Source organism: Pipistrellus kuhlii, unplaced genomic scaffold (genome assembly GCF_014108245.1).
Source record: "Pipistrellus kuhlii isolate mPipKuh1 unplaced genomic scaffold, mPipKuh1.p scaffold_m20_p_2, whole genome shotgun sequence".
Taxonomy (NCBI): domain Eukaryota; kingdom Metazoa; phylum Chordata; class Mammalia; order Chiroptera; family Vespertilionidae; genus Pipistrellus; species Pipistrellus kuhlii.
The window spans coordinates 16284456-16311411 of NW_023425515.1; the positions used below are offsets into that span (position 1 = coordinate 16284456).

At 39.8% G+C, this 26956-nt stretch overlaps 2 protein-coding genes across 5 annotated transcripts in view; one reads left to right on the plus strand and one right to left on the minus strand.

Annotated features, from left to right (window-relative positions):
• The window catches only part of PLCH1 (phospholipase C eta 1), a 181843-nt gene that overhangs the window by 148311 nt on the left and 6576 nt on the right, over positions 1 to 26956 (minus strand). For all 4 annotated transcript variants that reach the window (XM_036444241.1, XM_036444240.1, XM_036444239.1 and 1 more), the window contains exon 2: positions 8018 to 8136. In XM_036444241.1, coding sequence (XP_036300134.1) covers positions 8018 to 8096 — 79 coding nt within the window. In that variant the 5' untranslated portion in view covers positions 8097 to 8136. The remainder of the gene's footprint in view (positions 1 to 8017; positions 8137 to 26956) is intronic.
• LOC118722588 (MICOS complex subunit MIC27-like) lies at positions 12727 to 14242 on the plus strand. The gene is made up of 2 exons (XM_036444246.1): positions 12727 to 13319; positions 13537 to 14242. The coding sequence occupies exons 1-2, from the start codon at positions 12758 to 12760 to the stop codon at positions 13779 to 13781; spliced, it is 807 nt and encodes a 268-aa protein (XP_036300139.1). The 5' UTR covers positions 12727 to 12757; the 3' UTR covers positions 13782 to 14242.

Here is a 26956-nt window from a genome sequence, read left to right on the forward strand (position 1 = left end):
AGGAGTTTGTGGAGTATTTTTTATTACAAATGGAATCACTAACAATTATTACTGTTGTCCAAGAAAGAAATCTGGACCTGTGTAAACTAAATTTAATAATTATGTTGTCCTGGAAGAACCCTAAGTCTAGTGTGTTGCCTGGTTCTGATCAATCCAGCTATACAATCTTTCAAGAAGCAAGCTGAACAAAGAACACCAGCACCAGTACATTTAGGGAAAGGAAGTCACCCAAGCCAAAATGTTAATGGACAAGGACCAGCCTGGAGTGGCTCTACAAGTGTCCAAGGAGAATTGTCAGGGCTAAGGGGATGGAATTCCATCCACTCAAAATCCTATTACCTGAGCCCTATTATATTTACAATGAGGTGCCTGGATTGGCAGAGATGGCATCACCCCAGAGACAAGCAAGAGGGCAGCTACAAAAAAAGGATTCAGAGATTTCTTATGATGAATGTGTATAGGAGCAGCCCTCAAAACAGTGTGAGAAGAGACTACAGTTGATAGATGTGGGACGAGAAAGAAGTCACAATTTGCGAATAAAGTGGCTAATGAGAACCATAATTCATTTCGACATAATTCCACTCTCCTTCATATTTACCAGGCAGGATCTGGCATTCTTCTTTGTCCAGTGAGAATGGAATTCCAGTGAAGGGGAACTTCTCTATTCTTTTTCTTTTTTATTTTATTTTCTTAATTTTTTAAAATATATTTTTATTGACTTCAGAGAGGAAGGGAGAAGGAAAAAGGGATAGAAACATCAATTATGAGTGAGAATCATTGATCAGCTGCCTCCTGCACAATCCCTACTGGGGATTGAGCCCACAATCAGGGTATATACCCTGACTGGGAATCGAACCATGACCTCCTGATTCATAGGTCAACACTCAATCACTGACTCACACCAGTCAGGCTCTTTTTCTTAAAAGAAACAAAATACAATGACACTTGTCCAGAAAGATTCCTTGTCAATCCTAGCTATTGGTTTCCTCATGGACAAGAGGAATTCATAAGCATCACACACACACACACACACACACACACACACACACACACACACACTGCTTCTTTTAAAAAATATGTAGCCCTAGCCAGTTTGGCTCAGTTGATATAAAGTGTCAGCCTGAGGATTGAAAGGTCCCAGGTTCGAAACTGATCAAGGGCACATGCCAGGGTTGTGGGCTGGATCCCCAGTGGGGAGCATGCAGGAGGCAGCCAATCAATGACTCTCTCTCTCCACTGATGTTTCTATCTCTCTCTCCCTCTTCCCTCTTCTCTGAAATCAATAAAAAACATTAAAAAAAAAAAAGAGAGAGAGAGAGAGACATTGACAACCTAGAATTTAAAAGAAAAAAGTAGTTTTTTGCAAGTGCAGAGCTAACAACAGAGTTTACAATTAAAAGGAAGACTTACCTCTTCTTCATCACCACCTTGACAGCCGTTTCTTCCCACATTCTGGCCTATAGGACACTCCCATTCACTGCACACCCACCCATGGTGCTGCTAGAGGAGAACTTCGCAATCTGGCCAAACCCTCAATTTTAATGCCATCTTTTTTCTTTTTAAATATATTTTATTGATATTTTACAGAGAGGAGGAGAGAACGATAAAGAGCTAGAAATGTGGATGAGAGAGAAACATCGACCAGCTGCCTCTTGCACACCCCCTACCGGGATGTGCCCGCAACCCATGTACATGCCCTTGACCAGAATCGAACCTGGGACCTTTCAGTCCACAGACCTACGCTCTACCACTGAGTCAAACTGGTTTCAGCCAAACCCTCAATTTTAGAGAGACAGGCCAACTGAGGGTCTCCTAGGTGACAAAGGATACACAAGTTAATAGCAAAACTGGAAACAAAACTAGTTCCAGGATCCCTTTCCAGCCTACTTTCCTTTATAAACTAGCAATCTGGTTTCTGTACTCACTTCACTGGCTAGGCCTCTGGCCATGAAAGAGATGCTGGATTAAAAAGAAATTTATTTACTTAAACCAAAGTAATTGGTTTCATTAGAAGGTTGTTGTGAGGCCAAGTAAAAATACATATGAAGCTTTTTTTTTTTTAATCCTCACCCACAGATATTTTTCCCATTGATCTTTAGAGAGAGATTGGAAAGTAGGAAAGGTGGAGAGAAAGAGAGAGAGAGAAACATAGATGTGAGAGACATATTGACCGGTTATCTCCTGAGCGCACCAATCAGGGCCAGGAATTGAACATGAAACCAAGGAAAACTGAGACCCTTGAGTCTGTGGGCTAACACTCTAACCATTAAGCCAAACTGGTGAGGGTGATATGAGGAACTTTTTTTTTTTAATATATTTTATTGACTTTTTACCTAGAGGAAGGGAGAGAGACAGAGAGCCAGAAATGTCGATGAGAGAGAAACATCGACCAGCTGCCTCTTGCACACCCCCTACCTGGGATGTGCCCGCAACCCATGTACATGCCCTTGACCAAAATCGAACCCGGGACCTTTCAGTCCGCAGACCGACGCTCTACCACTGAGCCAAACCGGCTTCGGCGATATGAGGAACTTTTTGAAAAGACATACTACATAAATATTTAATAAGAGAACAATCCTTAATTTTATCCCCAGATAGTAAGAGATACTCATAATTCAATTAAAAATATTTCTAGTCTAGATTTATGATGGTTATTCAGAAATATATTCACATGTTAAATAACAAGCCCAAAATGGAGTCACTTGTGCTAAGTCCCATGTCAGCAAACAAGACTTATAGCTAACCTAACTACAGTTACAACTTCCCTTAGGAATGTCATCTTACTCAGCCTGTCTGGAATTTCCGGGTCAACATAATGAGGTAATTCTCCTAACAAACTTTCTTGTTCCCCAAAGATAGGTGACCTTCCCCAAAACAATCATTTTTTTAATTTATGAGTTTCTTGTCCCATCCCCTCTCTTTCTTTAAAAAAAACTTCCCCTTTCTTTAGTCCTCCAGGGCTCCTTTCTACTTGCTAGATGGGATGCTGTTCAATTCATGTATTGGTCAATAAAGCCAATTAGATCTTTGAAATTTACTTGATTATATTTTTATTTAACATTTATAACAAAATGAAAGCATTAGAAATAAATTTCAATATAGTAAATTGGGATGATACCATAATAACTTATAGGAAAGCAATTACTGTATTTTTCGGACCATAAGACGCACTTTTTTCCCCCCAGAAGTGGGGGGGAAAAGTCCCTGCGTCTTATGGTCCAAATATAGCCTACACATATACTTTAAAAAAAAAGTTTTTTACTTGCCCGGCTCTGTGTGGTCTCTGTGTGCTTGCCCGGCTCTAAAATGGTTCTAAATGCTGCTGTTTACTTTACAGGGTTGATTACATGTGTTTATGATTGTGATGTTGGGTTTCAATGCACATAAAATATTTTAAGACACTATTTGTTTCAGAATCTTTTTTTCTTCATTTCCCTTCTCTAAAAACTGGTGCGTCTTATGGTCCGGAGCGTCTTATGGTCCGAAAAATACGGTAATAACTTTTCCCAATATCACAATAGTAACTAGCAATGCATGAAAACAAAAATTAAGTCACCTCCAAGTATATTCTATTATTCTATTATTCAGCCCTAGCCGGTTTGGCTCAGCATAGAGAGTGTCAGCCTGCAGACTGAAGGCTCTTGGGTTGATTCTGGTTAAAAGCGCATGCCTGGGTTGCAGTCTCGATCCCCACCCAGTGAGGGGCATGCAGGAGGCAGCTGATCAATGATTATCTCTCATCATTGATGTTTCTATCTCTCTCTCCTTCTCCCTTAGTCTCTGAAATCAATATATATATATATATATATATATATATATATATATATATGAAAATTCAAATGTTTGAAAAGCTATGTGCATAAGAAATTGTATATATTAATTAAAAATACAGTGATTGTTGGTTAAAGAACCTGTCCTGCCCTGGCCTGTTTTCTCTGTGGTTAGAGCATGAGCTCATGGACAGAAGGGTCAAAGGTTCGATTCCCAGTCAAGGACATGTACCTTGGTTACAGGTTTGATCCTTGGCCCTGGACAGAGCACATTCAGAAGGCAACCACTAGATGTGTCTCCCTTACATTGATGTCTCTGTCTCTCTGTCTCTCTCTCTCTCTCTCTCTCTCTCTCTCTCTCTCTCTCGATCACGGGGGGGCATGGGGGGGGGGGAAGAGGAGGGGGGGTGGTGAGAAGAACCTGTGTCCCAGGTTCAAAAAAATGCTGCAATTTACTTCAACCAAGAGAAACAGCTGACGATATAAGTAATTTTTAAATAAGAATACTTTGGTGAATATATAAGTCATTAAAAGGTTCAAACTATACAAATCTTCCTTTGCCCAAGTATTTTTCTCTGTTTCAAACATATCAGGAGAATAAAGGCAAGTAGAGAAAAACTCCAGCGAATGGCTTCTTTGAAGAAGTACATAATCCCCTTAAATTTAGTAGATTCCCTAAAAATCTGAGCAAAAGACAGACAAGTGGGAAATACTAAAACAACTTTTCATAACTCTTAACAAGATACCTGTCATCCATGGACACAAATTAAGTCAAGTCAACCAGCTCATTTCTGTTGACTAGCTTCCATTTACCAGATTTTCCAAATAGTTCATTTCTATATCTGGATTATTGCAAAGATGAAATAGATAAAAGACTGACAGAAACAGACTAGTAATGGGGTTTCTCTTTGGATTATGGGTGATTTTCTAAATTGTTTCCAATGAGAACCTACCTCCTCTGTACTCATAAAATCAGGCTATGAATATGTTTCATGAACTATGAAACAGAACACCTATGTCACATTCTTATTGTTACTTGTATTGACCATTTTAGCCCCTATAACCCTCACTTTAATGTAGTTTCTTTCTGCTGGGAATTCCACTTAAACCTGTGTAAAAGGAGTCTAGCCCGCACAATTTGCACATCCAAGTCTGTATATTTTATGAGTTAATTATCTTGCAGAGGAAATGGTTGTTTTCTGTTTGTAATGGACAATTTTCTTTTTGTTTTAATAGATTTAAATGTTAAAAACAATTATTGGGAGTCCAGGAGAAGCCAAGTTAATTCACAAAAAAAGCTTCCAAATGCCCATCCTATTGTATGTTCCTAAAGCCTCTCTAAAAGAAATCTGACATTCCTGACTAACCATGTCCTATCCCTTTCTTCTCTCAGAAATGTTCTGAAATCCTCTTCAAGGACGTTATTACTAGAGCTCTCTGGGCTTAAAATATACCAAGAATCCTGACAAAACTCCATTAAGTTAAATAAGTTCCTATCTTAAAAATATAAATTTTCTACAGAGGTAAAGAAGAGCAGAGGCATCATTCTTTGCTGAATTACATAGCCTTAGGCATAAAAAGCCAAAATGATATTTTATGCTACCAGAACTACTTAAAGCACTGCTTCACTATAAATGAATAGAATTAAAATTCTAATTGGCTTTAATCATTTTAATCCTGAGCAGATGTAAAATCTCTGCAACGTTTCAAAAGGCATAATTCTTGAATGTAAAAAGTAATCTGTTTGTATTTTAAGCATTCTACTGCCCTCTTGTGTATGTCATGTTTAGTGAAAATGTAGCTCACAAAATAAAGTAATTCTTATTCACAGAAATACTTCAATGGGATCTCAGAAATTAGAACTCAAAAGAACCCCAAAAACTCATCAAGACCGACATATACATTTAACAGAGGAGAGAAATAAGATCCTGAAGGATTATATAACCTGCTCAAGATCACATAGGGCTAGTTAATAGAGGAGAAAATACAGTTGAATAGAACTTAAATATCTCATTTAGAAATCTAATTTCTAAATTAGAAATCTCTAATTTCTCTACTGAAGTGTAGATGGCAGCCAGGAAGACAATAGTAAGGTTTTGAAGTTAGGCAGAGCACAGTTTGAATTTTAGAAAACCACCTCACAGCCTCTCCCAAGCCTCTGTTTTCCCCATCCACAAAATGGGATGAGTGATAACTATTGCAAAGATATTGAAAGGATTCAACACAACAATGATCATCAAGCCCTCAGCATAAACATCTGCAATATAGTAATATACTCAGTAGTTATACAACTATAAGCATACATAGGAAATTGTTTTAAAATCGTTATAAACCTGAGATCTCTGGACAAAGGCATCCTAAAAATAATATATGAAGGCATGAAAATCTGAACTTCTTCAAAACTGGCACAGTATAAAGCTAGTTTTTCTAACACGTGTGTTTCTCCTATTACCGTTTTTAATACAAAGTTCTAACCTGGAAAATATTATGCTAAGCGAAACAAGTCAGTCTGAGAAAGATAAGAATCACATGATCTCACCCATATGGGGAATCTAATGAACAAAATAAATTGTTGAACAAAATAGATCCAGAGACACAGAAACATGGGAACAGACTATGGAATCTCAGAGGAAAGGCGAGGGGGGAGGGAGAGATCAACTATAGAACTTGTATGCATGTATGCATAACCCCTGAACACAGACAATGGAGTTGTGGAGGTCTGGGTCAGGGTGTGGGGCAGGCTAGAAGGGGTCAAAGGGAGAGAAAAAAAAGGGACATATGTAATACTTTCAACAAAAATTTTAAATAAAAAAAAGCTCTGAGAGAAAATATCACACAGCAAACACTGTGAGTGATGAAGCAATGAACAAGGCCCTTCCATGAGGGTCACAGAAAAATAAGACAGGACTCAGCACCCCAGGTTAAGTCACAATTCCCAGGTGTCCTGTGCTAAGGGCCCTTCCTTCACCCCTGCAAGGCCAAGAGTCCAAGAGCTGGAAAGGTGGGGGCCAGCATTTCAGTTCTTCCCTTGCTAATGATTAGCTCAACCTGGGCTGGTCATCTCATCTCTGCTCCCCTTTCTTGACCTAGAAAATAAAATCATCGCCTACCTAGGAAAGTCCTATAGTGAGGTGGTTCAAGGAATGTGGGTGGAAAAACATCTTGTACACTCCTAAGTGCTTTAATAGAGTTTCTTCTCTTACACATTTTAAAGTAATAAAAACACTGTCCATCACCAAATTGGAGAAGAAAAAACCAAGCTTAGAAAGCGGAAGGCAGCGGAGATTATAGGATTCTGTCCAAGTACTCCACTGCCTGTGAAATCTCTTTTTCTGCTACAATTCCACAGGCTTTTGTGGAGATTACGCCAAAAACTCTGGAAACACGTAAATCCTTGCCTCTTAAATAAATGTCACCCAGAGGTATCCTGATGGCAGGATTGATGGAGCTTATCCCTGAGGGTACACCACAACGTAAACAAGCCAGCAGGGTAAAGGCAAGCAGTCTTTGTGCGTCACACAAATGACTAATCCCGGTTCCTCTGTGATTTATGGCTGTGGCGATACACCCCAATAGCGCTGGTTAAATGCTGTGAACTGCTCTGTTCTGGTTTTACACGTGGCCCGATTGAAGGCACGCACTGAGCTGGTAATAAGCCCTGATTGATGACTCACAAGTTTCAAACATCTGAAAGGGGTATTTCTGGAACTGACCATGTAGTAGAAGAGAAAAGGCACTGACCGTGGCACGGACCTAGTAGCTGGTCTTGCTCAGTGGATAGAGCGTCAGCCTGTGGACTGAAGGGTCCCAGGTTCATTTCCGGTCAAGGGCACATGCCCAAGTGGTGGGCTCGATCCCCGGTAGGGGGCATGCAGGAGGCAGCCAATCATGATTGTCTCTCATCATAGATGTTTCTATCGCTTTCTCCCTCTCCCATCCTGTCTGGAATCATAAAAATATATTTAAAAGAAGAAGAAGGGAAAAAAAAGAAAGAAAAAAAAAAAGGCAGCGACATAAACGACCTGTAAGGCAGAGAGGGATTGCACACGTGGTTGCCGAGGTGGGGCACACTTACAACTGGGGGGAAGGGGCCCAATGGGGCTCCTGGGTAATTATCCATAAACAAGTTCACTCAAGCTCTTGGTTCAACCCAACAATTGTGACACCCTTGAGCCCAGAGGCTGTCAGAAAAGTGCTGTCAGAGACACAGCAAAAAGACACCCACACAAACACCCGAGGCAGCTCACCGTGAAACACGCTGTTGTCCACCAGAAAATGCCTGCGGTACTGCACACAGTTCCTTCTCTCCGAGTTCCAGTAACTCATTGTCGGAGGAGTTCTGGCTCAGCATCAAAACTGGATTGCCCTGTCCGGGGAAAGAGAATGAGACAGAAATGAAGAAAAGGACAGCCACACGCTCACACTGGCAACAGAACAGTGACCCCGCATTAGGGGGGCAATACATCGTACATACTTCTCCCAGGAACCCCCCAGGCCCTGAGAAATGTCCCAGAGTCCTCCCAGGGGGTAGAATATCATTTTCCATATAGCTGCTGTCTACAGGGAAAACAAACCTAACTGGGAACAAGTTTCAGGACTGGTTTATTTGCTCCAGGCCTTGGCCATATTCTGCCAGGACCCTAACCTGTCGATGCTGGTAACTTTTCAGGATATTGCAGTGGCAGGGGTGGGAGGTGACTCACGAAACTGTGACTGTCACTCCCAGTTGCTGAATTTCGTGTCCCTCCCTCTGGGGGACTACGTGACCCATGAAGATCTTAGAAATTATAGCAAGCAACATCCATGTAGCCCTGAGGAAGCCAAACGCAGTAGCGGTGTCCGCCTCCCTCTTTTGGATTCTTCACAGGTGTCCCTGTAGGGCCAGTAGGACCTGGCTCTACTCAGGCTGAACTTACTGGTGCAACTGGAATGGAACACAGGCCTCCAGGGTAGGGACCAAGAAGCCTGCCTACTCCTCCGCAGGGCTCGCCCCTCCGCAGACAGAGAAACACAATGCTAAGTAGAGCAAAGACTTGAAAAGCACAGATCCGAACTGATGGCTTACACTCCACACTCTGATGTGCATAACCCCGAACAATCCCCCTTTGTTCCCAGGATTTGGCTAAAGCAACTTTTCAGAATTCCAACTCCTTTTTTTCTGGTCACAGAAGAAACCCAGGCAAGGCCGGCACGGAGGAAAGCCCACAGGTGGGAAACAATTTGTCATCTGTCCTATTAAAACAATCTGGCGTTTTGTCAAGGTGCGCCAGGATGAAGTCAGCCCCTTGGTGAAAAAAGTAAATAAATGATCAGAGCTTTGTCTGTTCATTCGTGGGACAGCCAGTGCAAGTTCCTAACTGCTTTGACCAGAGCTTTATCCCTGGCTCCCTAAAGCTCATTCTTAACCCTCCCCAACGGTGATCTGATCTCACTGACTCCGACCTCTCCTACCTTTTCTCTGGCTCCAGGTTCTTCTAGCATCCTCCCCTCCTGGCTAAGTCTGTCTGGCTCCTGCACCCTCAGGCTGAAAATGAGTCCCAGCATTCCAAGATAAAATCTCCTACTGGCCCTACTGCAAAACACGACAGAAAAGGGCAGATTGTGAAGACAACCTCCCTCACCTGCCCTCTCCTGCATACTACAGAGATCTCTTCTTTAAAAAAGAATTTTAAGAATATAAGTAATGCTTAAATTCTTTTTATTTTTTAAAAAAAAATTAATATATTTTATTGATTTTACACAGAGAGGAAGGGAGAGGGATAGAGAGATAGAAACGTCAATGAAAGAGAAACATCGACCAACTGCCTCCTACATGCCCCCTACTGGGGATGTGCCTGCAAGCAATGTACATACATGCCCTTGACTGGAATCGAACCTGGGACCTTTCAGTCTGCAGACCAACACTCTATCCACTGAGCCAAACCAGTTTCGGCCTAAATTCTTTTTAATTGAAAGTCCCCTCTGCCCTCATTTAATGTCCTTATCCTAGAATGACCAATTTTGTTTAGTGTGTGTGTATATCATTCCAATTCATTTCCTATGCATATCTATAATAATAAAAGCATAATATGCTAATTAGATCAGACATCCTTCTGGGTGAAGCTGGTGCCAGCACCCGGGGGGGGGGGGGGGGGGGTAAGGAAGGCCTACTCTTGCACGAATTTCATGCATCAGGTCTCTAGTATATATATATATATATATATATATATATATATATATATATATATATATATATATATATATATATACATACACATACATACATACATGTATATATGTAATCCTCACACGAGGATATGTTCATTGATTCCAGAAAGAGACGGAGGGGGACAGCATAAAAGAGGGAGGGAGGGAGGAAGAGAGAGAGGAAGAGAAGAGGGGGAGAAGGAGAGAGAAACATTGATGTGAGAGTAAACCATCAATCAGCTGCCTCCTGTATGCACCCAACCAGGGATCAAACCCACAACCTAAGCATGTGCCCTGATTGGGAATTAAACCTGCAAGCTTTTGGTACATGGGGCAACGTTTCAACCAACTAAACCACACTAGCCAGGGTTATATTTTAATAAGAACTTTTTCCAAAAATTGGAAATCATTTTCCATAATATCAGTAGTAACTGTTTCCTACAGAGAGTGTCTTTATGATTTACATTGAAAATATTTTAAGTTACATGGAATTAAAGAGGACCCTGTCTATATCCATGATCATTTTTCCTTCCCCCATATTCCATTCTATATTTTGCACTCTCTCTTCATTCTCAGTCCAAGGAAGAAGGTTATTGGAAGATGAAAAGGTACTGTGCATTTGTATAATGTTATCAAAACACATGCACATACCTGACTCCCATAAGGCTTCCTTTTAACTGGATGAAAGAAGTAGAGAAGAAGGATTATATTAGAGTAAATGATTAATTCACCCATGCTACTAGGAAAAGGTAGCAATGGAACTTGAAATCTTATTTCAGATTGCAAACCCAAGGTTCTAGCCATGACGGGCTAGGAGGAACTAAAGTGCCCTGTGATGTGGTGGTTTTTAAATATGTCCTACAAAGTCTTGTACGTTTCTCCCCTTCAACCGTAGAAGAATCTAATTTGCCTTCCTTGGCCCATGGGCTGGACTCAGTGGTTCATTTCTAACAAAATCAGATGGAATTGATGCTATGAGTCTTTCAGGACTAGGTCACAAAAAGGATACTGCTTCTGACTGGCTCCCTGTGTCTCTCAGGATGCTTGGCCTGGGAACCTAGCCACCACGTTGAAAGAAAGCCTAGGTAGGAGTGTTCCAGCTGACAGCCCATCTAGGCCCTCAGCCAACAATCATTAACCTTAGACATGTGAGTGAATAAACTGCAAAGGATTCTAAATCCAACTTTCTTTTTCTATTTTTCTTTTTTTTTTCTCATTTTTTAATTAAGATATTATATGTGTACATACCTTACCAATCCCCACCTAAATCCAACTTTCAAGACTTCCAGAGGAGGCCCCAGACAGAAGAGCAGAGGCAAGCCATCCCCACTGTGGCCCCATCTGTATGACTGATGCACAAAAACAGTAAAAGATAATAACTGTTGTTGTTTGAAGACACTAAGATTTGGAATAATAGGTCCTGAATATAGGTAACACCATCAGATATATCCAATAAGGGTAAGATTTTCAACTCTTTGAAGACAGAGACACAAATCCACAGAGATGCCTATCATATTGAGACAGTTGAGCACTGATTCATGGACTAGGCTTTCCAACTTCCAGATCTTTTTGTTCACGCTGCAATCACTGCCCTTTTCTTTAAGGACTGGGTAAAATGTCACTGCCTTCCTGAAATGCCCCCAGGACTCTCTCCCTCAAATTTACCTAAAACTCTCTTATGCACTCAACTGTTATATACACATTAGAATCAATTACTCTGGGTAGCATTTGAACCCCCACTCTCAGGCCATACTCCTGGCCAATTACATCAGAACTTCAGGGCATGGGATTCAGGCATTGGCAGATTTTAAAACTCCACTGATGATTCCAAAGTTCAGCCAAAGCTGAATACCACTTATCATGTACATTACCTCTATTCCTTGAAGAAACTCTTCTGTGTGGGTATTTAATTCTTCAAAAAATAACAATTTAACCTGCATTAGAAATGTACTTCCAATGCACCTTGAATTGAAATTATTTGATCACTATCCAGGCAAAAGCAAAGAGGTTTAAAAATGGATTTTTTTTTTAAACTTTCCTTTGGGGCTCACAAAATGCTTAGTACCCTACTAAGAGGCCTATGGTATCAGATTCTACTATTTCATGGTCTACTTTTTTCACTTGCAACTTACAAGTGTGTTGACATTCAAGTCGTATCAATGAATATACTTCCACAGAATAAATGTAACTTGAGCCAGTACCGGTTTGGCTCAGTGGATAGAGCGTCGGTCTGCGGACTGAAAGGTCCCAGGTTCGATTCCAGTCAAGGGCATGTACATTAGTTGCGGGCACATCCCCAGTAGGGGGTGTGCAAGAGGCAGCTGGTAGATGTTCCTCTATCATTGATGTTTCTAGCTCTCTATCCCTCTCTCTTCCTCTCTGTAAAGAATCAATAAAATATATATTTTTTAAAAAAGAATAAATGTAACTTGAAAAAGAAACTGTAATCAACCCTGCTCAAAGATTGCACACTCCAAAAACTCTAAGGCAGCAAGAAACAAAAGGAGCTTTGTAAGCATGCATCAGTGAACTAATAAAAAATAACTTTAAGTTAAAATGCACCTAACCTCATTTTATAATTGATTAGTAACTTCGAGAATCATTCTACATTTCTAACTTTTATCATATTTACCTGTTCCAGGTACATGATTAAAATTGCCAATGTCAATCTCTATGACAGTCAGAACACTGCAACAGTAGACACCAACAATGAAGAAAACATTATATCCTAGGATGACACCGTTAACTAAGAAAAGCAGGACGGCTCCATCAGAAAACTTGGGCATGACAGGGTCACAGATATGGCGGCCGTAAGGATGCAAAAGCTGACAATCATGCCTGCAGGGCTGATATTTGCATCTATAACTGTGCATGCAGCCAAAGAAGAGGAATTCAAAAAGCAGCTAATGAAACCAGAGCAGCTCCCCTTATATACTTCACCACCTCTTCAATCTAAATATGTTGAAGAGCAGCCAGGTAAATTACAAATGGACTTTGCCTCCATCCACACTACAACTGGTCGTTACATTGGCTGGTGCAAGGGTGTTTATGTATTTGTGAAAAATGGGATAATGGATACAGTTCAATTTGGAAAAGATGCATATGTTTATCTGAAGAATCCACCACGAGATTTTCTTCCAAAAGTTGGAATGATTACAGTTTCAGGATTAGCAGGCTTGGTTTCAGCAAGAAAAGGTTCTAGATTTAAGAAAATTGCTTATCCATTGGAATTGGCCACTTTAGGAGCAACTGTTTGTTACCCAGTTCAGTGCATAATAATTGCAAATGTCGCTGAGAAAAAGGCATATGCTACAAGTCAAAACATTTTTGAAGCAGTTAAATCACTGTGTACAAAAAAAAACAACAGCCAAAACCAGTTTAGCTCAGTGGTAGAGCATCGGTCTGAGGACTGAAAGGTCCCAGGTTTGATTCCGGTCAGGGGCATTTACGTTGGTTGCGGGCACATCCCCGGTAGGGGGTGTGCAAGAGGCAATTGGTCGGTCTTTCTCTCGCACCGATGTTTCTAGCTCTCTGTCTCTCCCCTCCTCTCTGTAAAAAATCAATAAAAATATTTTTTTTTAAAAGGAGTCACTTCCTGAACCTAAAGAAAAAATTAAGCTAGAAAGCTCTGCTGAAATAGAAACACCTGCAAAAACAGCTCACAACCCGAAGCACTCAGTGGGTTTACCAACAGAACTCAGATCTGAAATGAAGACAAAATCAGAATTCACCTCAGGTGCTACACAGTTTATGCCTAACCCCAAGCTTATGGATTATGGACAGTCCCATCCAGAAGATGTAGATATGTACAGCACTAGAAGCTGAAATAGTCTACGTAGAGAATTACAAGATGCGTGAAGTTCCAAATGATAATGAAAGAAATCATGTAATGGGTAATTGTGATTCATAGAGCATAATTTAAAGCAAATTTATCCCATACAACTTCTACTGTGTAGTTTGACCAATCAAGGAAGTGATTAAAACACAAACAGAAAATATAATCGAAACATTATTAAATGATTGGTGAAGAGGCAGAGGTGAAGATGCATTTGATGACAAGAGTATTTATAAACAACAAATAGAGTAAATATGTGAACAATTATGAGACTAAGATCTGAAAAAATATGTATGTACTTATACACACATATTTTAGCTTTTTCTCACTTATCAATTCTTCTGACATTAATGTCAGCTAAATTAGAATGGTTTGTGGAAGGATATATTCTCTATCCTTCTCTTTTTTCATTTCCCAGAGCAGGAATAAAATATCCATATTTTATGACAAAGAAAGAAAAGAAAAGCAGGACGTAATTTGAGTGAAAAACATGTGTCGATGTTTTTAAAACTCTACAAAGGAAAAAGAAATCCTTCACACCAACACCCATTTATCTAGAGCCCTTAAGAAAAAGCTCACGGTGGCAGCCATCTACTGGTTGCTTTCTCCCACTTACTGTCCATGAGATTTAGGTAGTGTCAGCTTCATCCCGACTCAGGTGGGCACATGGCTTGGCCCTGACAAATCAGGGAACTGCCATGGTTCAAGCCATTACAGGGGAGGTGAACATGGCCCGTTTCAGACCACTGAGAGTCAGATATGGATTTCTGTTTCAACTGTTGTAGAAACTTCCTTGTCTATTTGTTGGACTTGAAATTGTGAGGCTATCTAGTTGTGAAGTCACAAAACCTAGATTCCAGGCAGCCACCTTGTCATTACAAGGGAAAATCTGGGCAAACTGGATCCAACTCAAAGGAATGAAAAGACTAAGTCTTATTGATATAATTGAAATCACACTGAAGCTGGAGCTGTCACTGCACCCTTTAGTTAAACCAATACATTTTTCTTTTTCATTTTGGTTAGTTTTGTTTAAACGCCACTGAGCTGGGTTTTCTGTCACTTGCAACCAGAGTCCCAACTGATGAAATGTGTCAGCAGAGCCAAGAGTAAAGAAAACCCACCTGGCAGTCACAAGCTCTCTATTCCGGTTTCAATCTAACAACTGGTTCACTGGCAGACCTTGGGCAAGTTGTTCTAACCGGTCCTCTGAGAGTTGCAAAATATGGCTCTGAATTTACTTGGGCTTTCCCTGGGGATCTGCTACATTCAAGTTTTGTTCTGGTAGCAAAGGATTCCCTAACACCCTCTGAAGGCATTTAAGCAGAATAAAACCTGAAATCTTATCTTCATCTTCAGAATTCCCTTAGCTGTTCTTACACCTGAGACAAATCCACATCACTGCTGTAACCGTCTTTCATGAAAAACTACAAATCTGTTCGAGTCACTTAAATGGCTTCATAAAAGACAAACTATATGGGAATCAGAATTCTAACACAAATGGGTGTGGGAATAGGATAACCTTTAAAAGAGAACTTGGGGGAGGGGTATATGTGTGTGTGTGTGTGTATGTGTGTGTGTATTTTTTTTTTTAAGTAGAGGGATTTATCTTCTACATGCTGACTACTATGAGCACCTCTTTATCTACTGGGAGTACCACTACCACAGCTCATTCTACCTTGCACCCGCCTTCCATTAAATCAACTATCCCACGCCTTTACATTCTTTTTTAATAATACTATTTGTGGTTTATACAATATTTATATCTTACATTTTTTTAATGACCCTTACAATAACTCTGTGACCAATGAGTTCAAAGAGGCTAACAGGAAAACAGTAGGTTGCAAACCCACTGTCCCCAGTCCAGGGCTGTTCTTTGTCCTACAGTGTTCCCCCTGCAGTCTGCTTCCCTAAGGAAAGAGCCTAGTTTCTCTCTTCATGATAGAAAAGACTAATTCTTCCCACCTCCACCATTCAACCCCACTCCACTTGTTCCTCCAGCCAGGAGCTGTCAAAGTATACAGATCGGAGAGAATCAGAGCAAAGTGTTGCTTGGTTGCTTAGTTGGTTGCTTAATTGGTTGTTTTTTTAGTATCAAACAGTGGAAGATTTCTTTGCAATGAAGTTTAAGTAAGCTACCTGATCAAGTTTAAAAATTCCAAGGCCAAGTTTTCTAGCCAAACATCACTATGAAAATTGTCTCAAGGGCTCATGTGTTCTCCAAATTGCTAACAATAGGAAAGAAGGCTATAGCCATACATAAACATAATGCATAAATTCACCCTGTTGGAAAAAAAGAACAACTAGCTCATGGGATGTAGTCAGGTACCAGGGGCCATGGGAAAACGCCCCACTGGAAGTCAAGAAGCCAGTCCTCCCTCTAACTAAACTGTGTCCCGTAAATCACTTCACTCCCTGGGCTTCGGCTGCCTCATCTATGTAACCAAAAAAGGTGGTGGTGAATGAGATGGTCTCTCAGAGCTTCCAACCTTAATAATTCACATTGTATTAGTAAGTATTATAGGCAACCTCTCCTACTACCCCAATCCATTCATCTTTAATTATAAATTAAAATAGTCCTGAGAAATCACAGAGTTAATTCCCATTAGTAATACAGCACTTAACTTATATGAAGAAGTGCTGATTCCCTTCCCTTTAAGCCTTGCTGAGAGACAAAAGACATAATTAGTAAGCTTTGACAGTAATATATGTAAAACATTAAGTGCTTAGAAACAGGAAGGCACAGGGGAAAAGGTCCCAAAACTAAGTCCTGAACCTCATAGCCTCTGACACAATACATTTGAGAATTTCAGTATCCAGGTCCCCTTAACGTTGAGAATTCAAACTACAGACAGTTCCCAACTTATGATGGTTTGATTTATGATTTTCCAATTTCACAATGATGATGATGATGCCCATACAACCATTCTGCCTTTCACTTTCAGTATCGTATTCAATAAATTACTTTATTCAGCATTTTGCTTTAAAATAGGCTTTGTTTTAGATTATGTTCCCCAGCTGTTAGTGTTTTGAGCATGTATGTTTAAGGTAGGCCAGGCTAAGCTGTGATGCTCAGTAGGTTAGGTATATTAAATGCATTTTCGACTTGGAATATTTTGAACTTACAATGGGTATGTCTGGACAGAGCACCATGGTAAGTTAAGGAGCATCTGTAAATCCAGTTAAGAAGATAGGATTTCAAAGAGAGCTGCCCCTTCTCTCGTTTCTCCACTAATTTTAAGGCAAATTAAGAGAATTACACAGTGCAGGGAGGGGTGGGAGGGGCCAAAGCTCCTCTACCTCTGGCCCAGGCCCAGAAGTGTCTTGCCTCTTTCCACCCTCACCAGTCCCCTCCCCCACTTCCCACAGGTTCCTAAGCATTGACACACTGGTTGTTAAAAGGCTCTGCAAACAGCCTAATTCCATCACTAGCCCTCTTCCAGCTATGTACACAAAAAGAAAGAAATAAAAGGGCACTTTGTTCATTTTTTTAAAGTTCACAAGAGTTACCACTAAACCCCAAGGTCCCAGTATGTTTTCTTTTAGTTGTCACTTTCTGGCTTAATACATTGTGGTCACAGATCTAGTCTGTACCATACCAGTCATTTGATCATTGTTAAGACTTGCTTGATGACATAGTTGGAGATTACCTTTTATAAATTTTTATGTGTTTGAAAAGAATGTGTTCTACAGTTTGAGACGTAGTGCTCTTCACGTGACTATCAGCTCAAAATTATTGATCATGGTGTTCAAATTATGTATGTGGTAACTGATCTTTTTCCCACTTTATCAAGAATGGAGAAAGTATATTACAATCTCACTGGGGATATATATGCCTCTCATTGTAGTGCTGTCAGTTTTTGTTTACTATACCAGCGTTTTTCAACCGCTGTTCCACAGCACACTAGTGTGCCGCGAGATGTTGCCTGGTGTGCCGTAGGTGCAGACAAGACAAGAATTTTATAATTTTTCACTATTTTGTTTACTTAATATTTCATAATAAAGTAATTATAAAATACTTTCTTTGTGTTTATTTGATTCCTATTCAAGAGAATTACTTTATATATAGTCAATATAGGCACAGAGTTAAATTTTTTACATTTTCTAATGGTGGTGTGCCTCGTGATTTTTTTCATGAAACAAGTGTGCCTTTGCCCAAAAAAGGTTGAAAAACACTGTACTATACATTGAGGCCACATTATTAGAGGCATACAAGTTTTTTATATTTCTCAGTTGCAACTTTCTAACCAATATGACCCTCATTGTCTCTAAAAACATTTTGGGGGGCATTTAAAGACTATTTTGTCTAATGTCAATATTGCCAGCTTTCTTTCGTTTTTTAATCACCTATTTATCTCTATCTACTATTTATTTTTAGCCTTTCTGTATTCTTATAGTTGGACACGTTTTTAATCAATAACATACATCTATTTTTTCATTTTTCTTACACTCTAACAATATACAATACCTTTAGATTTATTATAATTACTGATACATTTGGATTTGTTTCTACGTCTTATTTTGTTCTTGCTGACTTACCTATTTTATATTTCTTTTGTCAGCTTCTTTGACTTCAAGATTTACTATTTTTCTCATTTCAAATTTTTCCCATTAGCTAGAAAGGTATTCATTCTTTTAATAATTTTAGTGACTGCCTTAGAAATTTTAACATGCACATTTCACTTATAAAAGTCTAAATTTAATCAATATCGCTAACTTCCTCCTGAACTATGCAAGAACTTTAGAAGATATTAACTAACTCCTTCTGCTTCTCCAATTATGTCACTAATTTTATGTAGTTCCCACTGAAAACATCATCATTATTATTTTATACAGTCAATATGTATTTTAACTTGCTGATATTCCTTTTCTTTGCACTTCATTACTTCCTGTTTCTGAGACCTTCTACCTGGGAATAATTTCTTCTTCCTGAAGTACAGTTGACTCTTGAGCAAGGTGGGAATCAGAGATGCCGACTCCCATGCAGTCGAAAATCCACTTATAACTTTGCATTCATGGATTCAACAAACTTCAGATCAAAACCATGACTGGGAATGCAAAAATACTATTTTTCATCCAGAGTTGAATCCTCAGGTGCAAAATCCAAGGTTAGGATGGACCGATTGCACTTAACTGGGAAAAAAAATCCAGGTGTAAGTGGGCCTGCAGAATTCAAACCCATATTATTCACGAGTCAACTGCCTATCGTTCTGATGAGTATCTGCTAGAACAAACTCTCCCGGTTTTTGTAGATCTGAAATGTCTTTATTTTGTCCTTGTTTTTAAAATATTTTTTTTTAAATTGAACACTGAACTGACAGTTAATTTCTATCAGTGCATGAAAAATAATATCCTACTGCCTTCTGGTTTCTACTGTTGCACTGTCAGGATGATCTGTCACGTCTTTGAAGATAATCTGCCTCTTCTCTCTGACCTTGGTGAAGATCTTCTCATTTATCTTTTGTGTTCTGCAAACAGTCAACACAATATTGAAGGAGAAAAAAGTTGGAAGACTAATACTATCCAACTTCAAGACTTACTCTAAAACTACAGTAATCAAGAGAGTGTGCTATTCGAGAAAGAGTAGACAAAAAGATTAACAGAACAGAATAGAGAGCCCAAAAATAGACCCACATAAATAGAAATCAACTAATCTCTGACCAAGGAACAAAGGCAATATCATGGAGCAGAAACAATCTTTTCCACAAATAACTTTGGAACAACTGGGCATCCACATGCAGAAAGATGAATCTAGAAGCAGACCTTATACCCTTCACAAAAACTTCCAGTGAATGAAAGATCCTAATGTACAATGCAAAACTATAAAACTCCTAGAGATTAACATAAACCTCGATGACCTGAAGCAAGCATTGTCAAACTCAGCCACTGAGTTTGACATGTGTGATTGGTGATGACTTTCCAGATACAATACTAAAGGCACTATCCATGAAAGAAAGAATTGATAAACTGGATTTCATAAAAACTTTTAAATATGTCATGGCCTGCATCACAGAGCAGGTCTCAATCCTGGTCAATAAGAGAATATTAAGTCTCTATCGTCAGTTTGAGGAGACCATCAATAGGTACAAGCAGCCCTAACCAGCGCCGGCCTACGGACTCAAGGATCCCAGGTTCGATTCTGGTCAAGGGCATGTACCTTGGTTGTGGACACATCCCCAGTAGGGAGTGTGTAGGAGGCAGCTGATCAATGTTTCTAAATCTCTATCTCTCTCCATTCCTCTCTGTAAAAAATCAACCAAATATACTTTTTTTTTAAAAAATAGGTACAAACAGGATGTGCCCAACCCTGACAGTGGCAAGAAGAGCCTGAGATGAAACATGAGGCCTTGACCAGTGAGACTGCACTGCTGCAGACCAGGCTGAATACAGAGGGCTCTGCCCTGTGCTACCATGTGAGCAAGGAGAAGCTGGGTGCCCAGGTCAAGAAGCTGGTGCTGCATTTGGTGGTGGAAGCTGAGCAGCTAGTGGTTGGCGAGCTCAAGGAAGACATCTACATGGAGAACCAGAAGGTCATGTCAGGGAAGTGACAGGAGCTGGTCACCAAGATTGACTACATCTTAGATGCTCTGTAGCCCCCACCAGTTGTCCTCAGAGTGGTCCCAGTGTGAACATCAAGGCTAATGAATACTGGCATCTATATTTTGCCTTCAAGGAACAGAAGTTAGGCCCTGCCTAAGGCAATACAAGAAGCTTGTTTTGACCCTCAAGTCTTCCTTTAAAAAAAACACACCAAACACTTTAAGTTCCATTAAAATCAAAATAAAGTGTTTTGAATGCAGAAAATTTAAATAGTTGATTGCTTTTGTTTTGTTCTAAAGACAAGGATATTCTTTCAAGCCTGTAAGCCACTTGTTTTACTCTAAATCCTGATGTGTGGGTATTTTGCAAGTGTGTGTGTTTTTTAAAGCACGTGAGATGAAATGAAAATGAAGCAGGGACTATGAACATTTGTTTTGTTCTACTGGGGAAAAAAATTTTTTTTAACTTCCACTCTGTGAATGATAATGTCAAGAGAATGAGAGAGCAAACTGCAGACTGGGAGAAAATATTTGCAAAAAAAAAACCCCAAAACATAATAAAGGACTGTTATTTAAAATATACACTGAGCAACTAAGATGGCCCTGGTTGGGTAGCTCAGCTGCTTAAAGCATCATCCTGATACACCAAGGTTGCAGGTTTGATCCCCAATCAGGGCATGATCTCTCTCTCTCTCTCTCTCTCTCTCTCTCTCTCTCTCTCTCTCTCTCTCTCTCTCTCTCCAAAAAAAAAAAAAAAAAAAAAAATATATATATATATATATATATATATATATATATACATAATTTTTAATGAATAAGAAGATAATGTTTTTCAAAAGGAACTAAGGTTCTTCACATCATATGTCATCAGAAAATGCAAATTAAAATGAGATGCCACGCGGAAACCGGTTTGGCTCAGTGGTTGCGGGCACATCCCCAGTAGGGGGTGTGCAAGAGGCAGCTGGTCGATGTTTCTCTCTCATCGACGTTTCTGGCTCTCTATCTCTCTCCCTTCCTCTCTGTAAAATATCAATAAAATATATATATTTTAAAATAAATAAATAAAATAAAATAAGATGCCACTACACACCTCTTAAAATGGACAAAATTCAGAATACTGACAATGCAAAATGTAAATTCTCATTCATTGCTGGTGGAAATGTAAAATGGAAACACTTCAGAAGACAATTTGGCAGTTTCTTACAAAACTAAACATATTCTTGCGGGCATATCCCCAGTAGGGGGTGTGCAAGAGGCAGCTGATCGATGACTCTCTCTCATCGATGTTTCTAGCTTTCTATCTCTCTCCCTTCCTCTCTGTACAAAATCAATAAAATATATTTTTTAAAAAAAACTAAACATATTCTTACCTTACAATACAACAGTTGTGCTCCAGAGGAGTTGAAAACATGTCCATCTAAAAACTTACACATGGGTATGTATAGCAGCTGTATTCATAACCGCTAAAACTTGGAAGCAATCACAATATTCTTCAGTGGGTGAATGGATAATCAAATGTGGTATATTCACACAATAGAATATTATTCAATGTTAAAAAGAAATAAGCTGACATTTGATTGGAAGATGGCAACACAGGTAAATGCCTATGCCTGCTGCCTCCCATAACCACATCAAAATTACACCTAAAATACAGAACAACCATCATCCAGAACCACCAGAAAGCTGGCTGAATGGAAGTCCTACAACTAGAGAATTAAAGAAGAAAGCACTCAGACTGGTAGGAGGTGCTGAGGCGTGAAACTGGCTGAGCCGGCACCCACATGTGCCACCTTTTTAATTGGGAGGGAGACCATCTCTGTGGAGGCCCCCAGAGGAGTAAGGGGCCCCAGCCCCACACCAGACCCCCAGCCCAGGGTCCCAGAGCTGGGAAAAGAAGTCCCTATGGGCAGTAAGAACTATGGACTGTTAAAACCAGTGGGGATTGGGGCCCAAGTGACACAGAGGCTACTGAAGACCCAGCTGTTCCTCTTAAAAGACCAGCACCACAAACTGAACTTACAAGGTCCCGCTTCCTCTGAGCTCCATCAGGGTGAGGCTCTGGGGAACACAGATACATACGAGGAGGAACTGGATCGTCTGGCATTGGGGCAGGAATTCAGGGTGGCTTTCTCCCAGGTGGAAGTGCTCACAGGGGTCACTGTTCCTATGCTAGGACCTGTCATTGCAGGACTGACTGACAGCCATTTCTGTTTGCTCTGCCCACGTGATTCCCTAAGACCCAGCCTCATCCAATTTACAACCCCCTGACGTAGCTTTTGCACATGAATGGCCTGCCCTTATTCAGGTTAAAAGATCTCAAGCAAGCTGTAGCTGGGTCCGGGAGCCCCAAACCTATCAATAAAAGACCCAAGACTGGAACCAGCACCAGCCTGCCTTGCTTCATAGCTGGGCCTCATCTGGGCACTTCTGAACCCGATACAAAGAGGATACAAAGAGGAGGAATCTGCAGCTCTCTCTGTAGCTCCCACGGGGTAGCCCCACGCAGTGGCTGACTTTGCACCTCCCAGAAGATGCAAGAGCCAGTGTACCCAGTGGTCAGTGTTAGACCATACCATATTACAACTACACGTACATAAGCGACACACTCACGAGGCAGACTTAGTGAGCACCAAAGCCCCACTGAAGCAAGTCCTGTCTCCTGCACAGCAGCTCTCCCACTGTAGTTGCAGATGGTCCTCACAGCCAATTGGCCTGAAGGTCAATTCCTCCCAGTGACACCAATAGCAATCAAGTCTCAACTATAACAAGACTGTGCTCACAGCCCACAAAGGGGTGCATCTAGATCTCCCTGCTCAGATGACTGGGGAGGCTGAGACAGTGGGCCCTATAGAACACCTACTACACAAGGCAGCTCTACCAAATCAACATAGCAGATATAACCAATTCATAAAAACAAACACAGGGAAGCAGCCAAAATATGAAGACTAAGAAACATGTCTCAAATGAAAGAAATGGAAGTAAGCAAACTACTGGATATAAAACCATGATTATAAGATTACTCAAGAATCTCCAAATAAACGAAAAAAGACCAGTCAGAAATTAAGCAAACACTGACTGAAATAAAGAATAATATACAGGGATTCAACAGTAGAGTGAGGATTCTGAGAATCAAATCAACAATTTGAAATAAGAAGCAAAAAACACCCAACCAGAAGAGCAGAAGGAAGGAAGGAAGGAAGGAAGGAAGGAAGGAAGGAAGGAAGGAAGGAAGGAAGGAAGGAAGGAAGGAAGGAAGGGAGGGAGGGAGGGAGGGAGGGAGGGAGGGAGGGAGGGAGGGAGGGAGAGAGAGAGAGAGAGAGAAAGAAAGAAAGAAAGAAAGAAAGAAAGAAAGAAAGAAAGAAAGAAAGAAAGAAAGAAAGAAAGAAGCCAAAAGTATGAAGAGAGTGTAAGGAGCCTCTGGGACAACTTCAGGCATACCAACATTCAGGGTGCCAAAAGGAGAGAGAGAGCAAGATATTGGAAACCTATTTGAAGAAATAATGACAGAAAACTCGCCCTACCTGTTGAAAGAAATAGACTCAGAAGTCCAGGAAGCACAGAGAGTCCCAAACAAGAGGAACCCAAATAGGACCACACCAAGACACATCATAATTAAAATGCCAAGGACTAAAGACAAAGAGAGAATCTTTTAAAAGCAGCAAGAGAAAAGCAGGTAGTTACCTAAAAGGGAACGCCCATACTGCTGTCAGCTGATTTCTCAACAGAAACTATACAGGCCAGAAGGCGGTGGCAAGAAATATTCAAAGTGATTAATGGCAATGACCTACAACCAAGATTACTCTACCCAACAAAGCTATCATTTAGAATTGAAGGTCAGATAGAGAGCTTCACAGATAAGAAAAAGCTAACAAAGTTAATCACAACCAAACCAGTATTATATGAAATGTTGAAGGGTATTCTTTAAGAAGAGGAAGAAGCCGAAACTGGTTTGGCTCAGTGGATAGAGCGGACTAAAGGGTCCCAGGTTCGATTCTGGTCAAGGGCATGTACATTGGTTGCGGGCACATCCCCAGTAGGGAGTGTGCAGGAGGTAGCTGGTCGATGTTTCTCTCTCATCAATGTTTCTAACTCTCTATCTCTCTTCCTTCCTCTCTGTTAAAAAATCAATAAAATATATTTTAAAAAAGAAGATGAAAAAGAAAAAGATAAAAAAAAATATAAACAACAAAATGGCAACAAATGCATACTTATCAACAATTGGATCTAAAAATCAAAATAAATGAATAAGAAATCTAATGAACAAAATAAGCTGGTGAATAAAACAGAATCAGAGGCATGGAAATGGAACAGACTGACAATTCTCAGAGGGAAGAAGGAGTGAAGAGGGGGACAGGAAGAGATTAAACAAAGATCTTATATGCATATATGCATTACCTATGGACATAGACAATAAGGTGGCAGAAGCCTAGGGTGGGAACTGGATGGAGGGGGTCAATGGGGGGGGGGGGAAGGAACATCTGTAAGAATCTTAATAATAAAGATTAATATATATATATATATATATATATATATATATATATATATATATATCATGTAAAAGTTAAGTAAATTATAAAGAAAGAAATGAACTATCAAACCATGAAAAGACATGGAGAAATCTTAAATGCATATTAATAAGTGCAAAAAGCCAAACTGAAAACCCGATATACAGTGTGATTCCAACTGAATGACATTCTAGAAAAGGCAAAACTATGGAGACCTTGAAAAAATCAGTGGTTTCCTAGGGGTTTGAAGGGTGGAGAGACAGAGCATGGAACTTTTAGGGCACTGGAAAAACTCTGTATGATCCCATAATGATGGGTACATTTCATTATATCAATACATTTGCCCAATCCCACAGAGTGTACAATACTAAGAGTGAAACCTAGAATAAAGTGGCCATTGGGTGATTATGTGTCAAGGTAGGTTCAACAATTGTAACAAATTTTAACTCTGGTGGAGGATGTTGATAATGGGGAGGCAATGCATGCATGGTAGCAGGGGATACATGAGAAATCTCTGCACCTTCCCTCGATTTTGCTGCGAACCTAAAATGACTTTCTTTAAAAAGCTTTTTAAAAAAGAATTAAGGAGCTTGATGCTGATATGAAATCATATACAAGATACATTATTATAAGAAAAAAAATACAGAATCATGTGGATGGTGTACTACCATTTGATTTTTAAAAGGAGGAAAAAAGCAAACATATGTAATATCCTTTTTTAAAAAAATACAAAAGGAATAACACTGTTGGTCTATAAGAGAAAGAACTGACTGGCTGAAAAACAGAAGTGTGAGAGAGAATATTCACTAAATGCCCATTTAAGCAGTTATTCAGTTATTCTTTTCTAACAAAAAGTAACAGCTGTAAGAACAATTCTGGGAGAAAAATAGATGCCTTTTTATTTATTTCACCCAATTTTAGATAAGAAATTTTCAAGACTGAACTGAGAACTGGCCCTGACTTGAGTTTTTACTTTTGACTGAAACTTGGACATTAAATAATAGTCTTCACTTTTCTCTTTTGACAAGTGAAAAATAAGTTTGTGTTTACTCTTTTCTAAGACCGTATTTTAATCATGTGCCCAGTAAACAGAAAAATACTTTCAATTCACAACCTATTTAAAACAAGAAAAGCTATGGTTCAGAATAAAACATTTGTATACAAGTTTCTTTTTTTTTCTTTTTTCTTTTTCAATTTGAGAAGACATTCACATTCAGAACACTGCTTAGGAAAATAAAAGAATAATCACATTACAGGGATTTCTCTGAAGGGTAGGGAGCTGCAGAGGAGGAGAAGAATTTCTAGCCTCATTCTTCTTAAAAAAGATATTTTTTAATTAATTTCTTTTTTTTAACAGAAAGGAAGGGAGAGGGATAGAGAGCTAGAAACATGATCAGTGGCCTCCTACACACCCCCCACTGGGGATGTGCCCACAACCAAGGCATATGCCCTTGATCAGAATTGAACCTGTGACCCTTCAGTCCACAGGCTGATGCTCTATCCACTCTGCCAAACCGGTTAGGGCTAGCCTCATTCTTTTATAAGCAAGGGCACTACCAACATACGATAGGGTTAGTAGCTCAGGAGTGGGACAAGTCTGATTCACATTGGCCCACTGAGTCTGGCTGCAGCCAATATCTGATGCTTTATGAGAGGAAAGGAAACTATGAAAAAAAATTTTTTTAAAGCCTTTCACAGCCCTGTGATCAAAACCCAGAAAAGCTTAAAGAACACTGCTTTTAAAAGTTACTAAATGTAAAAAAAAAAAATTACTGAATGTGAATTTTGGTGAGACTTAGAGAGATAGTTAAGAAAGATAATTGCTGCTAAAACTGGTTTGGCTCAGTGGATAGAGTGTCGGTCTGCGGACTGAAAGGTCCCAGGTTTGTTTCCGGTCAAGGGCATGTACATTGGTTGCGGGCACATCCCCAGTGGGAGGTGTGCAGGAGGCAGCTGGTTGATGATTCTCTCTATAGACGTTTCTAACTCTCTATCCCTCTCCCTTCCTCTCTGTAAAAAATCAATAAAATATATATTTTTAAAAATAAATAAAATAAAATTGCTTCCCAGTCTCCTATTTCTACTACTTAGAAGCCAGGAAGTAGTTATTTATTTATTATTAAA

Coding starts and splice junctions, on each gene's coding strand:
- LOC118722588 (XM_036444246.1), top strand. CDS start 12,758: ATGGCGGCCGTAAGGATGCAAAAGCTGACAATCATGCCTGCAGGGCTG. Junction 13,320..13,536: donor ACTGTGTACAAAAAAAAACA/ACAGCCAAAACC, acceptor ATATTTTTTTTT/AAAAGGAGTCACTTCCTGAA.